Source organism: Gekko japonicus, unplaced genomic scaffold (genome assembly GCF_001447785.1).
Source record: "Gekko japonicus isolate JY-2015 unplaced genomic scaffold, Gekko_japonicus_V1.1 scaffold37, whole genome shotgun sequence".
Classification (NCBI taxonomy): Eukaryota; Metazoa; Chordata; class Lepidosauria; order Squamata; family Gekkonidae; genus Gekko; species Gekko japonicus.
Genome location: NW_015171503.1, coordinates 3,565,289 through 3,581,960, shown reverse-complemented (window position 1 = coordinate 3,581,960; position 16,672 = coordinate 3,565,289). Strand labels below are relative to the sequence as shown.

At 44.6% G+C, this 16,672-nt stretch overlaps 1 protein-coding gene across 1 annotated transcript in view; it reads right to left on the bottom strand.

The window, feature by feature from the left end:
- Window positions 1–16,672, bottom strand: part of CSNK1E (casein kinase 1, epsilon) — a 47,524-nt gene that overhangs the window by 14,711 nt on the left and 16,141 nt on the right. Inside the window, exons 3-5 of the mRNA XM_015419232.1 lie at window positions 10,839–10,949; window positions 10,506–10,654; window positions 9,647–9,875 (exon numbers count right to left, since the gene is read on the bottom strand). Of these exons, the coding sequence (XP_015274718.1) occupies window positions 9,647–9,875; window positions 10,506–10,654; window positions 10,839–10,949 (489 nt within the window). The remainder of the gene's footprint in view (window positions 1–9,646; window positions 9,876–10,505; window positions 10,655–10,838; window positions 10,950–16,672) is intronic.

Here is a 16,672-nt window from a genome sequence, read left to right as displayed (position 1 = left end):
CACAACAGACACCCTGTGAGGTAGGTGGGGATGAGAGAGCTCTTGACAGAAACTGCCCTTTTTCAAGAACAGCTCTTATCAGAACTACAGCTTGCCCAAGGTCATCCAGCCAGGTGCAAGTGGAGGAGTGGGGAATCAAAACCGGTTCTCCCAGATTAGAGTCCGCGCACTTAACCACTACACCAAACTGATTAACCGATTCTCTTGATTTCCCAGTTGTCATTTTAAAAACAGTAAAGCTGGGAGTTCAGAGACCCTGATACACAGATTTTTATAACAATACTACTCCATAGCTCGTTAAAAAGAACCCACCTGAAGTGGCAGGGGAAAATGGCCATTGCAAGGGACCAGGGCAGGAAAAAGGGTGCCGATCCAGACTTTCCCATTCCCATGGGGGCAACCTTGGCTTTTCTGCCATCTTTCCAAAAACATCGCAGCAAAGCAGGTTTGGGGAAGATCACAGAAAAGAGGAGGAAGAACCGGGAGGTACACGGAAACACCATGATGCTGTGGAGAAGCAGGAAAAATACCTGCTTTGCAACAGTACCCAAAGCTAGGGCAAACAAATGGGAGTTTAAGCAATCCTAAACAGATCACACAGTACGTGCAGGTGATAGGGCTGCATGGCACAAAATGGTTTTACAAACTTGCTTGGATAAATGATTAAGAACTGTGGTCTGTACTGCTGTGTTTAGCTTATTGTAAGTAGGATCCTATTTGTGTCATTTCTGTACCGCATCATGTGTCATGTGAATACTTATGCTATGCCTCTGTAGTTTCTGGTGGTTCCAGACTTCTAAAATCCTCATGCACTGGCTACTGAATGTCCCAATTTGGTGACTGTACAGGCTCCCTATCTGTAATGCACCTTCAGCCCCTGTGAAAGAGATGGACTGTAACACACATAAATAAAACATGCAAGTGAATACACAGTAGTGTAGACTTGTGTAAAAGATGTTCTCATGTCATATGTCAAATTCTGATCATTAAATTAAGATTCTTCCTTTTAAAAGAAAACTGGCTAACAATGGTTAGTATTTTTTTAAGAATCTGTATACAGAACAAAGCGGCCAACGGTGGAAGTATTGTTTGGTTTGTCACCCCCCTTTAAGCATAAGGAGCCTATAAGGCAGCTCACACCACCATAAAAAACAATTCGGGGTATATTTCTAAATTTAATATAGTTTGCATAATTTATTCGGTTTAGAGAATGAGCTGGCATAATCTGGTTTTCCTCATCACGGAAGCATAAAACGAATCCGGTCTTCCACCAGGTTAATCTTTAAATGTCTAGACAACCTCATCAGGTTGATAGCATTTAAGATTGCTCTGGGAAGAGCAAGCAATGTCTATACATCAGTTACAACAGATAAGCCTTATTGTTGAGAATTAACATCTATCAATCAACATGTAAACTAACACTGGAGCTGCTTATTTGCCAAGCTGAAAAGATCTAGTCACAAACAGCAGCTGAGATTGCTTGATGCACAGACTGCATGCAAGTCCATCTGGTGCGGCTGAAGGCACTAGGGCTGAGGGCCACTTCAGCTGTGAAGGAAAAGCGCGGTAGGAAGCAACACCCAGCTTCTGAGATTATCTGTGAAACCACCTCAGTGCAACTGTTATGTGGAGTTCAGAGATCAACCAGACCACGGTTTATGCTAACCACCATTCAGAACTCAACTTCCAGATATGCAGGCAAGCCATGGTTTACAGCTGCTAGTCTTTTCTATATGCTCAGTACTCCTTTCTCTAGGTGCCACACCTCCACGAGCTGTAACTATGCTTGGGTCACTGAACATAAGAAGAACCTTGCTGGATCAGGCCAGTGGTCCATCTAGTTCAACATCCGGTCTCACACAGTGGCCGGTTACTCTGAAGGGTCAACAACAGGGCACAGAGGCCAAGGCCTTTCCTTGTTGTTGCCTGCTGACATTAGCTTTCAGGCTAGTAGCCACTGATAAACCTATTAGCCACAAGATATAGATAGGAACTCTCAGGCTGGGGCAAGTGATGCTCTGTATTCTTGGTGCTTGGGGGGGGGGGGCAACAGTGGGAGGGCTTTTAGTGTCCTGGCCCCACTGGTGGACCTCCTGATGGCACCTGGTATTTTTGGCTGCTGTGTGACAGAGGGTTGGACTAGATGGGCCATTGGCCTGATCCAACATTGGCTTCTCTTATGTTCTTCTCCTGCATGAACCTGTCTAATCCTCTTTTAAAGCTGTCTATCCCTGTGGCCATCACTACATCCTCTGGCAGCAAATTCCACGTTTTAATCACTTGCTATGTAAAAAATTATTCCTTTTTGTCCGTCCTGAATCTACTGCCCATCAACTTCATTGGGTGCTCTCAGATTCTAGTATTTTGAGAGAGGCTCTCTGTGTCCACACTCTCTACCCCATGCACAATTTTATAGCACCTCTACTACATCCCCCATTAGATGCCTCTTTGCTAAACTGAAAAGTCACAAACTCTTCAGCCTTCCCTCAAAGGGAAGGTGCTCCAACCCACTAGTTACATTGGTTGCACTCTTCTGTACTTTTTCCAGCTTTGCAACATCCTGACTGAGATACCAGAACTGCACATGGTATTCCAAATGAGGCCCCACTATAGATTTATACAGGGGCATTATAATATCGGTTATTTAATCTTCAATCCCTTTCCTAATAATCCTCAGCATAAAGGTTGCTTTTTTCACTGCTGTGGAACACTGGCTGCCACATTGATTGAGCTATCCAGTAGCTCCATGCAGCAGAGCACCAAAATCAGCCTGGGCTGCACTCTTCCAACAAGCTTGATTGGTTCCCTATGCAACAGGTTTGCACCCACAAATTTTACATAAGAGGTTCCCTGGGAAACAGACAGCAGAAAGACAGCAGGTTTGAAAATCACCAATTTAAGCCACATGGGGAAAAATATGGGCAAGGGTATGGAGGGGCATTAAAAGACATTTAAGAAAGATAATAGGTGACAGTTTATGAAACTAGGTAATAAACTATGGGGGAAGGGGGAAGAGACAGGATGCATAGCCAACCTGGTCAACTAGAGATGTTGGGTTGTATTAAACAAGAACCATGAGCTAAACAGCTCATGGAAAAGACTTTCCTGCCTTCTCTCTGGGTATAAGCTCAGAACTGCCCACATCTACCCATAGGTTCTCCTAACAACACTGGAGCAGTGTTTGGGTTTGCAGTGACCTGGCGTGGCGAAAATCAGCAAAAGTTGCCTATCTCCTGCTGGTGGGAAAGACCATAAGGCACAAGCTTTGGTGGTCTAGAAAGCTGCGTTTAATTGAATGGTACATAGTAAAAACTACTGGACTGAAGTCAGCTTGTAAATATAGGGAGTGTTTGTTTTGATGCTTCCACACCTTGCTTGCCAAGGATCAAAGCAAAGAGTCTAATTACTTCTGCCACTGCTATCAAAAATCCTTCATGCAGCTGTGAATCTGTTCAGGTCAGTTTTGCTCTGCTGGTAATTTTGTCAACAAAAACAACAAGAATGTAATTCCTTCAAGGGTAAGAGTGTGAGGCTTATCCCCTAATAACCCTTAAAAATAAGAGTCTCATTAAGGAACAGGGACGATTATTTAGCAACCTTCAAAATGCAGAACATGTGAGAACATCTCCTTTCTGCTGACTTAGGTGCAATGCAGACCATGTTTACAGCTAGGCAAGTTAGTCTTCCAGGCAGTAACTCTGTTGTTTTATCAGTTACAACACAGCAAGCAAAAATCTTATCCAAGCGCTTCCTTGTCACTGCAGCAAGTACCTGCATGTATAAAAGTCACAGGGGGCAATAACAATCACATCCGTACTTTGAGGAACTGGGGGGGGGGGGGGCTGCTGCTGCACAAATTCATGCTTTTGCAGTGGTACAGCTAGGAAGCCAGAATGGCCATTTCATGGAGTCATGCCAACAGTCCCTACTGACAGCCCAGTTAAGTAGAAGGTTTGTTGAATGAGAACATCAAAATAATTTGCTGCCCAGGATAGTAATCAATCATCCAAAAGCTTAAGCTGGTGAAGGACCCTAAAACAAAGTTAGAGAACTGAGAGCACCTTCAGCACATGGTTCTCAAAAACAACCGTCTTGAAATATTTTCAGTGAGAATCAGCCTCACACGCCATGTGTGGGCAGTGAGGGCAGGCAAAAAGGTAGTGCTGAAAAACTGCCCACAACTCCCTTAAGAATGTAAGAATTGCCTGGCTGGGTCAACCCAAGAGCCATTCTGCTCAGCTTTGTGTCTTCAACACCTGGCACCCCCAAGACCTTGAGAATGGGGGCCATACTGTCAGTCACCCCTTATCTGTCCCCAGTAACTGATTCTTGGAGGTTTTTTACCTTGAAACATGGAGGTGCTACTGTCTATTTTCATAGTTATTGATCATGGAAAGACTCAACAAGCATGAACAATCCTTTTAAAAAGCCATGAAGGTGAGGAATCTGAACCAGGTGAATTAGGCACTGTTGTGTGTCCTGTCTGTCCTGAGCCTCTGGTTAGACGATGCCACTGGAAGACCTGGAGCTTGGTATTTGAAAATAGTGATCTTCTGCACGCACTTCATGATTCTATAAACCATAACCGTGTCTTCCTTAACCATCGTTTCCCCATAAACTAAAGTACCATCGTTTCTGGCCTCTCTTTGTAGGGCAAATCATACTGTCATTTTCCACTTCCACGCTTCCTCTACATTTCCGTCAGAGATGGTAGTGATCAGAACATCACAGGGGATTCTACCTGGTTTAAGATTGAAAGCTTTGATTAATCAGCACGATCAATGTAAAAATAAAACTGATTAAAATTTGCCCATAATTGGTGCGAAAAGTAAGTCCCTCTAGGATTCTGGAAGGGCCAGCCAATGTGAAAATGTGATTATTATTTAATTCCAGGCATAAATGTATAGGCGTAAAGATGGTGTTCCTTTCTGGTCTGTAGAAGCAGACCTTTCAACATGGCCATTTTACAGGTCAAACTATAGTCCAAGAGCCTCAAAAAGACACCTTTGTGGTTTTTCAATGTAACATTTAATCGATCTCTAGAAAGCCTGAGAGTTAATCACCTTAAACAGGGGTCTTTTCCTGCCGGAGCACCCCAGTGTGTGCGCGTGCGTGCCTGCATGTGTATGTGGAGAGGGGTGGGAGCCGGCAGCCTCCTTCCCTCCCGGGAGAACAGCCTAGCAGCCCTCGAGGGTCTGTCACGGCCAGTGCTGTCGGGGGAGGCAGGCAGTGTGTCTGTGTGTGCATAAGAGCTGAGGTGGGGAGCAAGGTTCCCTGTAGACTGCATTCCATTTATTTTCTAGTCTGCAGCCCAGGGGTTTTTCCCTCAGTGCAAGGTGCACGGGGCCCAGCTGCTGGCCACTTCTTCCCCGCTTCCTCCGTGGTCCTAGCCAGTAACTGGCCTCCCTCCTGGCTGCCCAGTCCAGAAGGCTGCTAGCAGAACCTGCCCACCCCTCCCCCTCATCTGACTGGCTCATCAGGAAAAAAAGATTATTACAGGAAAAGTTGCAGTGCTCCTGCTCCTCAGGAATTGCTTGTCTCCTCCCCCCTTTACGAAAACTCTTTTTATTTACACTGTACTCCTCCCACTCGTTGCTGGATCTTTTCTCCTGGACTCATTCAAAGGGTTTCCTCCCCTCCTCCCATTCCTAAATGTGGTAGGAACGCCCTCTTTCCTCTCTATTCCCAACCCCTTCCTCCTGCCCCACCCTTTCAATCCATTATCTGGATCTCCGTTTGAGGAATGGATGGTTTACAGAGCCCTAGTTCTCATCAGGAACAGCCCCTCGCACTTCTGCAGCAAAACTCCCACCAGGAAAGGTTAGCACACAGAAAACAGATCCCTCTTTTTCCCTCCCTGCAAGCGAGCAAGCCTGACCCCAGAGTGCAGAAAGCAAGCTGGAAGGGCAGACTCCACTGCAGTCTTTATAGAAAACAGCAAGAACGAGGTACGGGGGGGGGGGGGGGGTGGGGGGAAAATAGAAAACTGTAGAAATATAGAATGGGACTTAAAAATGTGTTTTCTTAAAAACTGTCTACCAGTAGACACAGGTTGGAGAAGTGGGGGGAAGAGGCTTCAACACGTGCTTTTGTTTTAAGAGAAGGTATCTTGTGCACCTCCCCACTTTTCCACACCCTGCTTTTGGCAAAACCAAGGGGATTTCCCTCTTTGAATCCTTGCATGCAATCCTGGCTTCATCGGAGCTGGCTGCAAAAATAGTAGGGATCCCAAGTCCCCCCAGGGGGCGAGGAAACCCCCGCCCCAGAGGCCCGTTCCCCAGCACCGCCGGATCGGGCCCCGGGCGCGTGCGCACGCGTCGCATGCACATCACCCAGAAGTGGCGTGACGACGCCAGGCACGCTGGGAGTGGGGCCACAGCCATACAAGGGAAAACTCTATGGTTTTCCCTTGTATGGTCGTGGCCCCGCCCCCAGCGTGCCCGGCGTCATAACGTCACTTCCTGGTAACGTATGTGCGGCGCGCACACTCAAAGCGCGCACGCTTTAGGATGCACCCGGGAGTCCCCCGCCGCCAAGGTAAGTTCCACTTGGCAACCCTAAAGAATAGATAGACTTGAGAGGTGTGTGTGTGTGTGCGTGTGTGTGCACGTGCAAGCCAGGAATGAGGGCCAGTACTGTCAAAATGATGTGTGTATATCTGAATAATCTGTAGTTTGTGCATTTGAATTGGACTGGAATAGTTTGTGCCCTCTGTCTCAACTTGATTGCTGCATTGCTAGCAGCCTTGAGACAGAGGGAATAAGGAGAGAAAGAAATGGCTTTGTTAGTTGGGTTTTTTTTTTTTCCTGTGGCCCACTAAGTCTTTTGGCTACTGTTTAGGAAGTAAGGGCAGAACTTTCACAAAATAAAATGTCATTTTTGTTGTTGTATATTTAGTTTAGTTGTTGATCTGCACCTCCCCCCCATAGCTAGGAATCCAAAACAGTCCAGTGGCACCTTTAAGACCAAGGTTTATTCAGGTACAAGCTCTCCCTCCTCTGTGAGGGCAGATCTGCGCATCCTCCCCCAAAGCTAGCAATCCAAAACAGTCCAGTGGAGTCTGAGCAGTGGGTGTTACCTTCTGACACACTTCTGGTGACATCAGGGTGTGTGGCATATACAAATAAGTTATACTAATTAGTTATGCTAATGAGCTCCTGCACCTCTTTTTCTACTAAATGACCCCTGTTTAAAGATATTTAATTTTTGGATAGTCTCAGTTCCCAGTATTTGTTTTGTACAATTAATCTTATCTACGCTTTTGTATTTGTTTTCTAATTATTTTTATCAGCCCATGACAGAGCAGGCTATGCATTCAAGTAAGTAAGAAGCAGCCTTCTGTGAACATTTCCCCCCCATGATATGCTCCATGCACATGTTCTGGTCTATGTAAATACATCTTTGTAATTAGAGATGCAATTTTTAAAGAAATTTTGAAGCCATTTGGTGGGGAGAACAACATGTTCCCCCCACTTGGGAAAAAAGGAAATTTAGGGAAAAACTGGAACATAAGCAACACATTCTTATCAAACTTAAACGTTTTACTGCTTTAACAATATAGAACATTTATAACTTAGCATATTAAACTGAAGGCTTAATTTCAAAAAAATATTTTTTTGCCACTAGGTCAGAGCTTCCTTATGATGACCCTCAAGAGCAGGAGTCCCCAACACGGCACCCACAGACTCCTTTCTTGGTGCCCACCAAAGGCTTTTAGGAAGTGGGTGGGGCCAGGTGGGGCTTTTACCCAGCAGCACTTCTGACTGGCTGTGCAGAATTTTTAAAAGCTGCTTTGGCAGCAGCTGCTACCACAACAGAAGGATTGTCACTGTGTGAAGGTGCGTGTAAGGAAATATTTTTAAACCATGTATTCGTTTTAAGAGGCATCCTGTTAAACAGAGCTATTGCCAGAAATGTTCATGAGTTATTTCGAGTAGGAGCCACCGCTGCCGTTATTCCATCAACGCCTTTCCATCACCGCACTCTACCACCGTGGGTGCGGGTATCATCGGGGGTGCGGGTCGTCCCTAGCGGATGACAGGGTTGTGGGGACATATATCGCTGTTGTGGTTCAGTTATAACATCTTTAGAACACCACCTTGGTTGTATGATTCAGAGTGAGTATTTGGAGCACCGATTTTATTTTTACTAATTTTAATTAATTGTAGTACTCTGTATTATTGTATTTTATATTGTTTTATTGTTATAATCTGGCATTTTATGCTCTTGTTAGCCACCCTGAGCCTTCGGGGAGGGCGGGATATAAATCCAAAGAATAAATTAAAAAATAAAATAATTGTTAGTTATGCACAACCTCACATTTTTGGTTGGTTCCACCTCCTGTGGCAGCCATTTTATGGTTGCGCTGACAACCCTGGGTCAGAATTCCAAAGGTGCCTGCAGGCTCAAAAAAAGTTGGGAGACTCCCACCATTGACTCTTTTCAAACAAGAGATGTTTCAAGGTGGTCTGACACTGCCTGCCTCTGCATGGCAACTCTAGAGTTCCTTGGTGGTCTCCCATCCAAGTACTAACCAGGGCTGACCCTGCTTAGCTTCCAAGATCTGATGAGATCGAGCTGGCCTCGGCTATCCAGGTGAGGGCTTCAAAAATATACCAAAGGAAAAATGTCTTTATTTTTCTAGAAGAGTAACTGTACATATCCAACACTACAGACAGAACTGCAAGCTGCTATACCTGTGCTACCGAGACACATACATCTTAGCCTTAAAGGTCACCAGAGGAAGGAAAGCAGAAGTTCACAAGAGGGTCCTGTGTGCTCCTCACAAAGATGGCAGTACCCTCTAAGTCCAGAAATGCATCCTGGATTTGAGTGCTGTAGTATGTACAGTATATTCAGAATTATGCTCCTATGCTATAGGAGCATATATAACAAAAAGGTAAAGGTAAAGGTTTCCCTTGCTTGAAAGACAGTTGAATCTGACTCTAGGGGGCGGTGCTCATCTCTGTTTCCAAGCCGAAGAACCAGCGCTGTACGAATACTTTTCCGTGGTCATGTGGCCAGCATGACTAAACACTTCCAATAAAGCATTTCATTCCCTGCTAAACATGCAGCTGAACTAAGGGGCCCTTAAAAGAACTGTGATAGCCCTATACTATTATGTGGCGAGATGATGCTCATCTAGCCCAATATCCCATTACTGAAGGGCCATGAGTAGAGATTACAATATAATCCTGCAAACATTGACTAGAGTTTTGGTGAAAGCTACCAGCTCAGACCAGCAAAAATGGCTTTATATATTGTGCGCCCCCATCCCATGTCATCTAGCTGTTTTCTTGCTAGCATCCTGGTTATTGGGTAACTAGCACAAAAACAACCCACATCATCACAAAGGACTCTCTCTACCCACAGCCAAAGGAGAAGCGCCTATTGTTTGGACAGCACTGAGACAAAGATGAGCTCTCTCTTCTGGGCCTCGTGTCCTTTGGCACCAAACCAAGCATTAGAATAACCACACACAGGTAATTAAGAATGCCATACAAAGCCCTCACTTAAAGATCGTATTTCTGCCACACTGCTTATATGCACAGCGTTACACCAAAGTCATGACACACTTCTGAACTCATGCCTTCATGAATCTCTCCATCATCACGTCCTCCAGAACTTAACTTCTAGACAGACTCACCAATGCCAAGATGGGTGTTTATAGAGGCATAGCGTGCTGTGCCAGTCAGATTTTTGTTTTCCCGGTAGGGGATGTGTTGGTGGGTGCGGGCATCTCTGTACTTCTTGGCCAGTCCGAAGTCAATGATGTACACTAGGTTGCCTTTCTTGCCGAGCCCCATAAGGAAGTTGTCTGGCTTCACATCTCGGTGGATGAAATTCTTGGAATGAATGTACTCAATACGGCTGATCTGAAAGTGGGTTGGGGAAGAGCGGAGAATTAATACAACTTTTAAATCCTATCCATTGCTTGCATAACACACAGCAAGAGGACACGGAGATAGGAGAGCTCTGCAATAATGAGAAGTCAGGGAGCTAAAGCAATTCTTCCAGCACAGTTTCCTGCACTTTCAAAGTGAAAAGCAAGGCTCATTCACAAGACATCCCAGCAGCTGAAGGAAGAGCTTGTCAAAACTCGCAGGGTGGGAGCCAGTAAAAGCAGGATTCTCCCATGGTTACGAACATGGATGTGTTATGAGGTACTCCAAATTCTGAGGCCATGATTGTCCAGGAGTTATACCAGCCCTCAGCCAGTGCATCCCACTCTCCCTTCCGCAATCATCTTCAGAAACCGGGAATAAGACTGACTCCTTTCCTTGACACAACAGTCCCTCTACTTTTCCTTCTACAGGATCATGTGCTTCTCTAAATGTTTGAGACACCCTCTGTGAAGGCTCTCATCAGCCTTACTCAAACAGAGCCACTGTGCACTATAATATTCTAACCACCACTGTGAAGAAGGGGAGCCAGCATCAAAACAGGGGGCTAAAGTAGCACAAGGAATGGGGGGACAAGAACCCAAGCTTTTCGGGAGAACTCACCATCTGATCTGCCAGGAGCAGAACAGTCTTGAGACTGAATTTGCGAGAGCAGAAGTTGAAGAGGTCCTCCAGGCTGGGTCCCAGAAGTTCCATCACCATCACATTATAGTCTCCTTCTGCACCACACCACTTAATGGAAGGGATACCCACTAAAAAACACCAAATGACAGGGGTGGGAGAGAAAACACACGCACACCCCTTAGGATTCAGGAGAGAGGCAGGCATTAGACACCAGGCCCCAAACCATCCTGCTCTCCCCTATACCCAGCAGCATCCAAGAACAGCTTCTGCTGTATCATTCCTGAATGCAACGTTGCTCTTCTATGAACCTACCACCTCCCTGCATCATCTTGTAAAATTTGCTTTCGATGTGGAGTTGTGGGTGCTTCGTTTTGACACATTCCAACTTAATGGCTACCTCTTCTCCTGTGGCTATATTGGCACCTGTGTAAGAACAGAGAACAAAAATAATATATCACCACACATTACTGGGTCAAGGCAGTCACCTTCAAGGAAACTAATCTTGCAGAACACAGGTCCCAATTATTCCAGCTAGCATGGAAAACTCCACTCCCAGTGTTTTTGCTTTGCCAAGTGTTTATGAATTTAAAAATTTGATCTCATAGAAATCTGAAAGCGCTGGTAATTATAAATTTGGGGAAGAAAACCACTTTGTGAATTCAAGCATGGAAGAAGCAAGAACTTATAGTTAATGGAAGTGTTCATGGATATTGTTTTCAGAGCCACAGACCAGCATAAAACACACTTACCAATATACATTTGCCTAATAAAAAGTAACTACTACTCTGCCCTCATACACAGTCCCAAACCACAGACTGCACTCAAACAATGTAAGTTATGTCATGTAGCAAACGTGTTAGCATGTTCATTATTAGTCAAGGATCATTTGTAACACCATATTTTTTGGACCATAAGACTCACTTTTTCTTCCAACGGTCTTATGGACCGAAGGTTCAGAATATTTTTTTCCCTGTTTTCCTCCTTTAAAAACTAGGTGCGTCTTAAGGTCAGGTGCGTCTTATGGTCCGAAAAATACGGTAATTATGAGACAGCAACAGGAGACACTCCAAGAAGCCGTTCCTAAGGATGTATTAGAAGCCATAAGCGGAACTCAGACCATGTGGGTGCAGGTCATCAGTCTGCCAGTAATACTCACAAGTAACTAAGGGTCTAATGGATAATGTATGCACTTGAACCAGAAACAACCAGGATACATTCCCAACATAATCATGGATTCATCAGCTGCTATTAGGCAGCTTGGAACTATTCAACCTCGATTTGTTATCTGTGAAACTGCAAAGTGAACTCTCTCTCAGATGAAGGAAGCAGATTGTTACCTATATACTCCATATTTCATTTTTTATACAATAGGCCTTCTTAAGTATTAAGGCAACACAAATGTGTTATCAAGCATGTTCAATCGGCAGATGCAATTAGTGGCAGCCTCCACTGGTGCAATGGATGGCAAACTCAGGACTGGAGCTGTACAATGTACAAAATGACCCAAACCAACTGAAACATGCAAGAATGTTCCATATCAGGGGTTCAGGTTTACAATAGACAAAAGTCTTCTCCTGAGAAGGAAAACAGTTAATACCTGTAACCCAAGCACTCAATGAGTATACTTCTGAGACAACATATAACTACCATGAAACACAGTTAGGCTAAAAGAAAGAACCGGAAGCAGTTCTTTAAAAATCCATAAAACATCAACTGAACCATTAATAAAGCTCAATTCAAAAAGGAAATAAAAGCAGCAATGTACCAATTTAAATCCAGCAATAAGTATTAATGAAAAGCCATCAGACATTAAGCAGCACAGTAACTCAGTGGAAACCATCACAACCAAAGACTGGTAGCAGATTCTGGTCTATGCCAAACGATGGTAACAGCTGATAAGACAATCCAAAAAATACCAGAAAACTGTGTAATGTTAGCGCTAAATAAATCTTTTAAAAGGTAAAGGTTCCCTTGCTCGAAAGCCAGTCGAATCCGACTCTAGGGTTGCGGTGCTCATCTCCGTTTCAAAGCCGAAGAGCCAGCGCTGTCCGAAGACATTTCCGTGGTCATGTGGCCGGCATGACTAGACACTAAGGCGCACGGAACGCTGTTACCTTCCCACCGAAGTGGTACCTATTTATCTACTTGCAATTTCTTGCTTTTGAACTGCTAGGTTGGCAGGAGCTAGAACTAGAGACAGGAGCTCACCCCCTCTTGCGGCACCCGGGTCTTGAACTGCTGAACTACTGACCTTCCACAGCCTGCAGTTCAGTGTCTTGACCACTTGAGCCACCGCAGCTCCTAAATCTTTACATCAATGATAAAGCCAAAGCACAAAAGATGAATACAAAATACATAAATAATTATTCAAAACTGTGATTATTAAACTGTGGTTGTTAATGATGGTCTCCGGAATAGTCTACCGTTGCGATAATTTTCTTCTTCCGAACGAAGATGAAAAAAGATGAAGAGCATGCAGCGTCTCTGGTCAGTTTTTCAACTAGAAAGTGTCAACAATTTTCACTGATGTATCATAACATTACTGTAGCAAGATTAAAGTTGTGCTCAGCGGGCAAAGTGCTGTAAATCGCACATCTGCTTGGTAAAGGCTGTGAATCAGAATTCTACCAGCAGTGGCATTCTTCTGGTTGAGTAGCTCCTGTTCATGCACCTCACATCCTGAGATAACACAGCAATGCTACTTCCAAACAACATGGATATTGTTATGCAGTGAAATTCACAGGCCAACCACTGTTTTTAAAGTCATACTATCTCATCTGTCCCACCTACTTAGGTAATCACTCTTTAGCTTCTGAACAGTTACTAAAATGCCATCATACATACACACAAAAATCCTGTGTATCAATGCAAAAACAGAGGTGTGGGGGGGAATAATTCACTAAAGTTAAACCAAACAGGAACTTCTACACACACACACACATATATATAGGATACCATTTTATTTCTCATCTAATTAGATGTTAGGATGGCAGCAGCCAAATTTAGCATACAGCCAAACCAGAAATTGTTTTAGTGCAGTACACAGTCCTTTTTTAAAAGTATTTTTTTTCCTTTGAGAGAAAGAAGAAAAGAAGTGGGCCATCTTTCCTCACAACTACACAATTCTGTAAGCTTCCATCAACCTAAAATGGAAGCAAACAGACGTGGTCCAGTAGGCCGCTACACTTCTGCCACAGAGTCTCTCTCAATCTAGAAGTTGCCAAATACGTCATCTTAAAGTGTAGGCTTTATTCCAGGATACGGTTGTTACAAAGGTAATAAGTTAACAAGCAAAAGTTTGAGGGCCACTGTACAGATCCCCCTTATTTAGGACAGTACTTTTAAAATGTGTTATAACTTTCCCTAGAGGTCATGAGATAAACAGGACTTCATAATTATGCAGTGCGACATTCCAAGCCTGAGTATAAGCAGGCACTTCTCTCTAAACAGTCATCAATTAGCCAGTCACAAGGTTTTAAATATATATTTTAAATATATATTATTTCGGGATTTACATCTCACCTCCTTGCATTGGAGGTGATCAACAGCAAAGTTAATAAATACAACCCAAGGTTAATACCAGCATCTTGAATTGAATTTGGAAGTCCATTAGTAGTCAATGAAGTTGATAAATATAATCACGGCGTTCTGCCTCAGGCAAAATGGTGGGCAACTGTATTCTACAGCAGCTGAAGTAACTGGAGGCCTACTCTGTTCAAAAGGCACCCTCTGAGCCCGCTGAATTTAAACCACCCATCTCAAACAACGGCACGAACACCTCAGCTTTCTACACCTTCTCCTAAGGCACAAGACCAGTCCATACTACTAGGGTTGCCCCACCCCCAACTGGCCCAAAAGGCAGCATGATGACATCACCGGGAAGTGACATCATCACATTGCTGACGTTGCATGGCAATGCTCTAGTCTTTGGGCAAACCATCGGTTACATGATGACATCACTTCCGGGTGATGTCATTGCGCTGCACGTGCTTCATATGCACGACAGAAGATCCCAGAAAGGACCAAGGATCCCCCAACCAGCTGCCAGACAGGACCTGGCAGCCCTACATACTACCCATGCTCTAACATACCCCTCCCAGGGGCACACACAACTTTAACTAGGTCACTAACCTCTGGGTGGCACCTGGAGATCTCCTGCTATTACAATTGACCTCCAGATGATCAAAATCAGTTCCCCTGGGAAAAATGGCTGACTTGGAACGTGGACTCTATGGCATTACATCCTGCTGAAGTCCCTCCCCAAGCTCCACCCCCAGAATCTCCACATGTTTCCCAACCAAGAGCTGGCAAGCGTATTACCTCGCCACATTTTCCCTTGTTTGCTTATATTGAGAACAGAACAGACGAGGCTGCCAACAAAAGGCCACGCACAAGAACCTCCCCAGTGCCTTTGATCTCCTGGAGAGGCTCTGGATTCTGCTTCTACCGGCAGCTTGAGTTGCCATTTGAAAGGAATGGAGTCTTCACTGCAGCAGCACCTTCTCAGCAGAGCTCAAGACTCATTTTTGGAAGGCATTTGAGGCCATGAAGGGTTTTTTTGTTTTGTTTTTTTTAAAGAGACTTTAAATACTTTCCAAGATGATCAGCTATCTAAAATAGTTTTGTGACATGGACAGAAACTTAACCCACTTTGGATAAAGAATCTGGGTTTGCCCAAAGCCTTACTTATGAATCAGTGCTTCAACTCAACCCTGCCGCAAAATTTCCTATGATCACAATATTATGCCTTCTGTGCAGCAGCTGTTTCTACCTTGTTCGTTACGTTTTAGGGAAAAATGCAGACTTCAGCATGGCACACAGAATTCATGAGAGAATACATGCTTGAGAACCTCAGCTTCCATATTTAGATACTTAATCACAGTCATTGAGGGCTAGCAAATTGCTGAAGATAGGCATGGAAATGTGTGGGCAACGCATGGTTGTAGTAACCATAGTGGTGAGTCCCAGTCGCTCCACACAACTCCAGAATGATGCAAAAAAGGATGCTTCATTGATTTTGTGGCAGAATTCAGCTTTCTCGGTGAACATCTCAGTTGTAGCCAATACAGTACACATTTTCAAATACTTAACAAAGTTGAAAATTAGGGCAGCACAGAATTTTCATTCTCTACTTTGAGGCTAAATAAAAACTCCCGGGGGGAACAAAACATTTGCTGAAATTACAGCAGCAACTTCCTTTGCTGCCATTTGCAGCAGCTGGCAGCTCTCCATCCCTGTTTTGCTGCCGCTACTTGGGTGCCTTGGTTTTGTTTGGATTTCTAATCCAGGCTCTCTTCTTCCCGGGGATCATTTAGGGGACACGATGGTATCACGTTGCCACATGGCCAGGTCTGACTATGTAATGACACCAGTGAATGCAAAAAAGCCACGATGCTTTGCCGCTAAACTACAGTGGCGCAAGGAAAAGAAGGTCCCTTGTTGCCAAGGGAACCACGCTCGCAGAGCACTGGCCCAGTTTCTTTGACAACAGGGATGGCCCCCGTCTTACTCCATATTCCTCTGGTGGTCTCATTACTGTGTGGCAAGACAGGAAGCACTCCCTTATGCCTTGGCAAGAAAGAAACCGGTTCCTCCCACTCTCCTCCATCAGCAACTACTCCCCTCCTTTCAATCTCACCACCAAGAACATTGTCTAAAGTAGAAAACAGCAAGAGTCCAGCAGCACCTTAAAGCACTGAGTGCTGCATGACGGAGTGAGCTCCCATCTCTGGTCCCAGCTCCTGCCAACCTAGCAGTTCGAAAGCAAGAAATTGCAAGTAGATAAATACATACTGCTTCGGTGGGAAGGTAACATCGTTCCGTGCGCCTCAGTGTCTAGTCATGCCGGCCACATGACCACAGAAAAGTCTTCGGACAGCGCTGGCTTTTCAGCTTGGAAACGGAGATGAGCACTGCACCCTAGAGTCAAATTTGACTGGCTTTCGAGCAAGGGAAACCTTTACGAACTTTTGTGAGTCATGACTCTCAAAAGCTCATCCCCTGCCACAAATTTTGTTAAGTCTTTAAGGTGCTACTGGATTCTTGCTCTTTTCTACTGCTACAGACAGACTAACAGGGCTACTCATCTTGATCTATTGCCTAAAGTAGTTTGCTTCTTAGAGGGTAGAAAATGTGGACCTCTGACC